This window comes from Trichoplusia ni, chromosome 14 (genome assembly GCF_003590095.1).
Source record: "Trichoplusia ni isolate ovarian cell line Hi5 chromosome 14, tn1, whole genome shotgun sequence".
In the NCBI taxonomy this organism is placed as follows: domain Eukaryota; kingdom Metazoa; phylum Arthropoda; class Insecta; order Lepidoptera; family Noctuidae; genus Trichoplusia; species Trichoplusia ni.
The window spans coordinates 11,767,947-11,776,305 of NC_039491.1; the positions used below are offsets into that span (position 1 = coordinate 11,767,947).

The 8,359-nt window shown below is 36.9% G+C and overlaps 4 protein-coding genes across 4 annotated transcripts; 2 read left to right on the forward strand and 2 right to left on the reverse strand.

Annotated features, from left to right (window-relative positions):
- The first annotated feature begins 149 nt into the window (after positions 1–149).
- LOC113500738 (ATP synthase subunit beta, mitochondrial-like) lies at positions 150–1,940 on the forward strand. Its single transcript, XM_026881620.1, has one exon. It carries the CDS (start codon positions 261–263, stop codon positions 1,800–1,802), a length of 1,542 nt encoding a protein of 513 aa, XP_026737421.1. The 5' UTR covers positions 150–260; the 3' UTR covers positions 1,803–1,940.
- A 1,170-nt stretch (positions 1,941–3,110) lies between these two features.
- Positions 3,111–4,570, reverse strand: LOC113500739 (60S ribosomal protein L24). Its single transcript, XM_026881621.1, has 5 exons — positions 4,481–4,570; positions 4,280–4,355; positions 3,932–4,017; positions 3,537–3,698; positions 3,111–3,284 (listed from the first exon to the last, which is right to left on the reverse strand). The coding sequence occupies exons 1-5, from the start codon at positions 4,483–4,485 to the stop codon at positions 3,146–3,148; spliced, it is 468 nt and encodes a 155-aa protein (XP_026737422.1). The 5' UTR covers positions 4,486–4,570; the 3' UTR covers positions 3,111–3,145.
- A 413-nt stretch (positions 4,571–4,983) lies between these two features.
- Positions 4,984–5,731, forward strand: LOC113500741 (coiled-coil domain-containing protein 58-like). The gene is made up of 3 exons (XM_026881623.1): positions 4,984–5,104; positions 5,198–5,470; positions 5,552–5,731. Exons 1-3 carry the CDS (start codon positions 5,075–5,077, stop codon positions 5,657–5,659), a joined length of 411 nt encoding a protein of 136 aa, XP_026737424.1. The 5' UTR covers positions 4,984–5,074; the 3' UTR covers positions 5,660–5,731.
- A 533-nt stretch (positions 5,732–6,264) lies between these two features.
- Positions 6,265–7,252, reverse strand: LOC113500740 (UPF0389 protein CG9231-like). Its single transcript, XM_026881622.1, has 2 exons — positions 6,937–7,252; positions 6,265–6,592 (listed from the first exon to the last, which is right to left on the reverse strand). The coding sequence occupies exons 1-2, from the start codon at positions 7,146–7,148 to the stop codon at positions 6,379–6,381; spliced, it is 426 nt and encodes a 141-aa protein (XP_026737423.1). The 5' UTR covers positions 7,149–7,252; the 3' UTR covers positions 6,265–6,378.
- Between the last annotated feature and the right edge of the window lie 1,107 nt (positions 7,253–8,359).

Below are 8,359 nucleotides of genomic sequence, written 5' to 3' on the forward strand. Positions count from 1 at the left end.
TTTCTACCTCGCACAAACTAAGTAATATTGTATTATTATTTATAGTTTTAGTTTTTATAATTTTTTAAATCAAATAAATTAAACTTATCGAGAATAAAAGGCAAATATTATACTCTGTACATCCGGATACGGCAATGTCGTAATCACTCGTACTGATATCCGAACGTCGAATTGTTACGTAAAGAATCCGAGCCGAACCTCTTTCGTGACCTCTCCGACCATCTACTGTGCATTTACTCGAGCGATTCTCCAAAACGAAAATGTTCTCTACCGTCTGCAGGGCCGGCCGTTTGGCCACAAGGACGGTAGTAAATAATACCTCCGACAAAGCACCCTTAGTCGCAGCCCCCTTAGTGAACAAACGTGATTATGCGGCTAAAGCTGCGGCAGGCAAGGGACAAGGTAAGGTGGTCGCCGTTATTGGTGCCGTAGTGGATGTACAATTCGAAGACAACCTTCCACCCATCCTAAATGCCCTGGAGGTACAGAACCGTCAGCCCCGGCTTGTGCTGGAGGTGGCGCAGCACTTGGGAGAGAACACCGTCCGCACCATCGCCATGGACGGTACTGAGGGTCTGGTCCGCGGCCAGCCCGTACTCGACTGCGGCTCGCCCATCCGTATCCCCGTGGGCGCAGAGACCCTCGGCCGCATCATCAACGTGATCGGTGAGCCCATCGACGAGCGCGGTCCCATCCCGACCGACAAGACCGCCGCCATCCACGCCGAGGCGCCCGAGTTCGTGGACATGTCTGTCCAACAGGAGATCCTGGTCACTGGCATCAAGGTCGTGGACCTCCTCGCTCCCTACGCCAAGGGAGGTAAGATCGGTCTGTTCGGCGGTGCCGGAGTCGGTAAGACCGTACTTATCATGGAACTGATCAACAACGTCGCCAAGGCTCACGGTGGTTACTCCGTGTTCGCGGGTGTAGGAGAGCGTACCCGTGAAGGAAACGACTTGTACCAGGAAATGATTGAGTCTGGTGTCATCTCCCTGAAGGACAAGACCTCGAAGGTATCTCTTGTGTACGGTCAGATGAACGAGCCCCCCGGCGCGCGTGCCCGTGTCGCCCTGACCGGTCTGACTGTGGCTGAGTACTTCCGTGACCAGGAAGGACAAGACGTACTGCTGTTCATTGACAACATTTTCCGTTTCACTCAAGCTGGTTCTGAGGTATCTGCTCTGCTGGGTCGTATCCCCTCAGCTGTAGGTTACCAACCCACTCTGGCCACTGACATGGGTACCATGCAGGAGCGTATCACCACCACCAAGAAGGGTTCCATCACCTCAGTACAGGCTATCTACGTGCCTGCTGATGACTTGACTGACCCTGCCCCGGCCACCACTTTCGCTCACTTGGACGCCACCACTGTGCTGTCCCGTGCAATTGCTGAGTTGGGTATCTACCCCGCTGTGGACCCTCTTGACTCCACCTCCCGTATCATGGACCCCAACATCATTGGAGCTGAGCACTACAATGTTGCCCGTGGTGTGCAGAAGATCCTCCAGGACTACAAGTCTCTGCAGGACATCATTGCTATCCTGGGTATGGATGAATTGTCTGAGGAAGACAAGCTGACTGTGGCTCGTGCCCGTAAGATCCAGAGGTTCCTGTCACAGCCCTTCCAGGTTGCTGAGGTGTTCACTGGACACGCTGGCAAGCTGGTGCCCCTTGAGGAGACTATCAAGGGCTTCTCTAAGATCCTGCAGGGCGAGTATGATCACCTACCTGAAGTAGCTTTCTACATGGTCGGACCCATTGAAGAGGTTGTTGCCAAGGCAGACACCCTTGCCAAGTCGTAAATGCACTTAGTTTTAAATACTTCCACTCCCATCTTACATAAGTTATTGCTTATGTCTGTAATAAATTATGAAATCAAGAAGGCAGATATTGTAGATAAACATTCTGTACCAGTGATGAGAATAAATGTTTAAATTATATTTGTGTGGTTTAATTTTGCTATGTTACATAATCATTTAGTTCCATCCTATAAAATAAAAGTTATATAATGGATATCCTGGAGAATAGATTTATTTATGTTTATCCACCCGCATTGACGCCATAACAGATTATGAAAAATGGCAAATTTGTAGTGTAAAGCTGCTCAGAACGTAACTAAACTTGTAATTAGAATACATAAAAAAAACGAGAAAGTAAAAGACAGTATTTTATCCCCTTTATTTTGTACCTGTTTTTCGTTCAATACCTACTTAAAACTTAAGTATTTTTGGAAAGTGACTCCAAAAAATCTCAATCTCGGAATTTGCGAGACGTTGTTATTGATATTATATTTTTCTGGGAAGCCTATAAAACACGACAATTGTATTAGTTGCAGTCGAATACTTTAATGGAGGTCCAGACGAAGTGATCCAGTGCCACTGGAAGGATATGGATCGTAAGGGCTTCTCAGATTGACATGAACATAAAGATTACCACTTAAAATGTTTTTTGCTAAGCAGGGATCGAACCCGCAACGTTGTGCGTTGGCTAACCGTACTGACAATGTGCACATTTGTTTTTATGTTTTCGCCAATTTTGTCTCCCTTATATAGGTCTGCTTCTATCATCCGAGAATGGCATCGTAAGAACGAGAATAGCCGTCATAATGTCAGCGCTGAAACGCTTCTGTCTAGTGCGTACTGCGTACGGCGCGAAGTCGGTGAGTTACTCGTTGAGTTTTGTTCCCTCTACATGTCACATGGACAGTTCTATGTGCGATATTTTAATGTTTTTCACTTCTTGGAGAAGAAATAGAAAACAGTAAATAAATAAATCAAATCAATGCTATGTAACAATACAGGTCACAACTTGTCGCGAATCATCTCTGCAGAGCTGTTTCGCCGCGATCGACGTTGATTGCGGCGGAATAATGCTGATCGCGGTCGAGCAGCGCTGAACGCTCTCTATAGCATTAACAGAAACAAGTTGAATAGAGCTGAATAAGTGACCAATGCCTTATCCCTGGATTGTGGTTTCAGCAGCATGATTAATAGGATTCTTAAACTGTTTGTTTGTATTTCTTGCAAATGATTTGCATTAAAATTTTGAGGAGAAAAGGCAAGGAAGGAAAACGTTAAATTACGAAAATTATAAATAAATAAAAATCCAAATTTGAGGCTTATAAAATCAGTATTTATTTAAGTTCTTATCGCTTTCCTCCAACTCTGGGGGCAGACTTTTGACTGACTTTAGCGGCCTTAGCTTTAGGAGCGGTCTTGGCTTTAGGTGCTGGGGCTGCGGCCTTCTTGGCGGCCTTTGTGGACTTCTTTTGTTCCTTTGCAGCTCTAAAAACAAATTCATAATTAGTAAGTTATTGTGTTTTTTACATTAATTCAAGGAAATATTTTATTAAATGCATTAATAATTTAAATTTAATTTTCTAATACTGGTGCTATCTTTAACTTTGCATATTTATGTTTAAATTTAATCTATTGGTTTTTTAATAGGAATAAGTCAGTATTAAGAAGATATTTAATTATAAGTTAACCATTTGTAAAACTAAAAAATAATTCAAATGAATTAAGGATGATACTAACTTGATTGCCTGTTCTCTCTGAGCTTTGCGCACTTCGGGCTTCATGTTACGTTTAGCCATGATGTCACTGAGTGAAGCACCAACAATAGCACGCTGGAACTTCTGGGTCCTCCTTGTGCGCTTCTTGGCTTGCTCCTCCTCTTGACCCTTCTTGAACTTGCGCCTGAAAAATCATGGATATTTGATTAAGGTACATTTAGGTTACTTAAAAGGAAATTGTCTGCTCTTAATTTACAGGATTTAATTACTCTTTCAGAAAAGTATTTGGGTAGTATGTAAATGGTACAAAACACAGACATAACCTAACTTCAACCAAACTTTATCGACTAACCTAACACTGTCGAGCGAAAACTGTTGCCTTTTATTACGTGGTTATAATACAGGCTGAAAACTTACCTGTACAGCACAGTCCATGTCACCTTACGAGGATTCCTCCTCATCAGATGTGCGGCCTCACATTTTGAGTTCAGGAATGTGAAGGACTGTAATAACAATAAATGCTTTTAATCATCGTACATGAAAACAGTATGTTAATAGAAAAGTTCTACAGATGAATTAGTTGGCATTAGTATTGTGTTTACGTGAAAAATCATGTGATAAATACATACTTAATGTACTACTGACAAATTGTTTGGCCGGTCCCCATTTGTATTTTATAAATTAAATCATTCCTCACCTGGTCAGAGCAGGAATAACAATAAGGATTTAAGACAGATATTTGTGATCAAAACAATGGAAACTAACCTTGCCGTCCACCTTAACCATGGTTTTACCATGGCCAGGATAGATCTTGTAACCACTGTACGCGCACAGTCCGATCCTGAAAATCAATCACACACGATAAGAAAACATCACAACACTGCTATATAATATCACATATTAAACAAAATGATGTTAGATTGTTTAGATTTCTTAAAATTTAATAAAGAATTCAGAAAAACGTACTTCATTTTGACTTGTCGAAACGAAAAGGAGAATCACATAGACTAAAAAGGTATAGCCATAGAGAATAAAATTTAAAAAGGCAAAATGACGTTTGTTAAGAACTGTCTTACATTCTCCACTAACTTACTGATGTCGTTTTACACTTTATTAGAATATTTTAGGAATTTAATTTATGAATACACAATTGAGAATAATACGATAAAACACATATTGGCCTACTCCTAACTCCTACTCATTTTAAAACAAAGAAAACGAAATACTAAAACATTTGTACAGATTTTAATAATGTTCTAATCAACTTTATATATAAAAACAAAAAAAATCGATAAACGATTACCTGTTTTAATCGTAAAAAAGTAGGTACAGACATTTGATTTTTAATTAAACAAATTTACTGAGAAAATAAATAAATGAAAATAAATAATTTGGAAGTTTTTGTAAAGTCTTTGCCCAGCATATTTATGAAGATCTGTGATTGTTTAAAACTATTATCTAACCTACAAATTTAATAAAACCGATAACCGACTCTTAGTACGGAACAAAAGTAACCAAAAATTGTATTTATAAACCTAATTTTTAAAACTATTTAACAAAATGATTTGTTCCGATTTTTTAGAATTTCAGGTAGATATTTCGGGTTTTTAACATGACTACTAAATGACCTATTTATTACTCCTAGCTTGATTTAATTTTTGTAAACTTTGTGTTATTTTTTAGGATGTCTTGAGAAAGATGCGTGTTCTAGATGATAAGATTGTGTATGCGCTTAACACGTCCTTACCTACAGAATCGTTTTCAAGTAAGATCAATGCTCAATCTGCGTGCCAAGAACTACATTCACAGATCCAAAAAGGACATTCAGAAAGAGAGACTGTCATCAAAAATTGCATTGTATCCACTGCCGAGACAGTCAAGAAACTAAAAGCCGCTAAAGACGAAAAGCCTGATGATTTCGATATTATGAAAAATTTGAAAGCTGAACAAAAAAAGGTAAATGATCTGATCCGATGCTTCTTGTATGAAGTACTTAGCAGAAATTTAACAAAAACTAATTTATTTATTCTATTTCAGTTAAGACTCTTGCAAACGGAACTCAGTGTTGAAGAAGTTATTCAAGAAAAAACTACGAAACTGTTCACTGAGAAATGCAGAAGTCATTACAAGCCTGATAATTTATGAAGACTGATGAATTTTGTTATGGAATTGATAGTGTATATACATATAAATAGAATTTAGAGACTGTTGAATTTCTTTTAATTTTTGTATTTTTTGATTTCCTGGTTTAGCTGTAACCCCAAAATGCCATACTTTCTTACCTTTAAAATTCTAACAAGAAAGTGGGTTTATCTGTATTGTTTATTAATATTTTAAGCTTTTTATGATAACGATAAGATAAAATCATTTGTGTTCAGACAAGATTATAAATCAAGTTCCATTAGGTGGTGCTATATAGTTATCAAACTGATTTAAATGTATAACATTTTTGCTTGCATAGTCATCAGAAATATATTATTGAAATTGTAACTTGATAGTGTTTTTCTGAACCTTGATAGCCTTTTGAGACCTTTTTTTTTTACAAAAGAAATTTTTTAATCAGTATTTTCAATACCTTAGTCATTGCATACACATCAAGTTATTTAGATAAGGAAACCCTTAAGAAAAGTAGCATTTATTTAATTCAAAAGCTTTATTTTACTATTTACAGGTAAATTATTATTGGTTTATTTATCTGCTTAACAATAATAGGCACATACTACAAATCTTTTTTTTAGAAAAATAAATAATAACATGTTTATAAGTTTATTTAAATTGACATAAAACAATATATGATCAAGAAAGTACTACTGACTACTCAAAATATTTGTGTTATATTTGTTACAAAGCTTACATTAATTGTTTTACTTTGAAGCTGAGCCAGCAGCTTGTTTTTCCTTGTATTCCTCTTCATATTTCTTATGCCAGTCTAAGTTCATTTGGTGGACAGATTCCCCCCTCTTTGCCGCAGATTTTCCAACCATTATGGCTCCAAAACTAGCAAGAGCTGTCATTAGCATGAGGACATTCGAAAGTTTAATTCTGGCCTGACTACGAGACCTGTCTATGACTTCAGCACTGGAATAAAAACGTTTGTCAATAAAAGTTCAATTGAACATCACTAAATAAGGTGTAAAACTCTGACATAGCAAACATATTATTCTCATTACTTTGTCTTACTTGAGGATACATCTTGCTGTGTATGAGTCAGTTAGGGATAATAAATATTTCAATGTAGTGATCTTACATAGCAAGAAGAATTGATTCAAGGTCATGTAGGACATCAAATTTTATGACTGATTTACTGTCTGATATAGTTGTGCAAATTGTTACTTATTATGAATTAATATTCTGATGTAAAAACAACACCTTCTTTTGATAAGGCTATTACATAAATAAAATAAAGGTGAAGATTAACGTACGAAACATATTGAGGGATCTCATCTTTGGTCTTGTACTTTTTGGTCCACACTAAAATAAACTTCTGGAATTCAGTAGGTTTATATCTCGGGGACATATTCATTGGTCCTGATGAGGATCCAGCTGAGCCAGATGAACTCGGAGGCGGGGTACAATAATTCCTCCTCACAGAACATAAGCAGGTTCGTAGGCGCAATGCAAATATTTTATCCATTTTTTTCGTTGCTTCGTTTCGTAAATAATATAACAGTGTTTATTTTGGTCGGTTGATCCTCAAAAGATATTCACTTCACTTTCTACTGGTTATAAGTTAACTTTTGACAGTTTTGCCTATTTTGACAGATTCGCACTCCGCACTGTCAGTCACGGTCATATGGTCAGTGTTGCTAAGCTATACTCGCTGAGTGCAAAATTAGTGCCGACAGCAGTGCTGGTAGCGGGTGCAAAGTATTTTCCGTAAATGAACTACGCCTTTTAGGTGTACGAGATTCATCATTTACGTCACATTAAAATTTTATTACACTTATGTTGATGATAAATTTTTGGCATATTTTATTTGTTTGGGTTAGAAACTATTTTCGTCAATAGAAAATATCGTAGAGGTCAATCACAAAAAAATGTGCATCTTTCTTCAGTAATCACAATATAGGTAACTAAGAATCGCATCATTCCTCTTTATTATGATGAAACTTTAATTGAGGAAAAAGCGATGACCCAATTATTTACTGACCTATTGTTTTCAACCTGATAAAGATGGAAATCACACAGTTCTTTAAATAGATCAAGAAAACAAGTGGGTATTTAAATCGAGCAAGAATGAAACACGGTGCTGAGATTGATTCAATTCAATTTATTTTTAGCCAATGTTGAACGAGTGCGTCATGTCTTGAGACTGCCGGCAAGCGGGTGGTTAGTTATAGATAAATATCAGATGATTTTTTTAATAAGTAATATTAAACTTATTGAGATAATTTCAAAACATAACTTGATTCATAACATCACAAATTATGAGACAAATAAGACGATAATATATAGAGGCCAATAAAAGTCTTTGGTTATCTTCATCTATCTATATTTTCATTAATTCAATCTTAACTACTGACATAAACATTCATTGCATAAACCAGTATTCTCAGCATGTATTTCTAATACAACACACTTTGTAAAAATAAAATTCATAATTCAAAAAAATATAAATCAAGATCCAACTGAGACTGTGGTATGCACATTATATGTAAGACAATAACTTAAGTAATACCAATTTGCGATTATAATAAAGGTCGACCATATTTCATATTATTAAGAACCTTTCAGACGTTTTCCTCGATATCCTGTAAACATAAAAATGACGGTTAAAATTACATCATTTTTTTTTTATGGAAGGTTTGAAGGTAATACGCTAATAGAAAGCATATTTTTACTAAT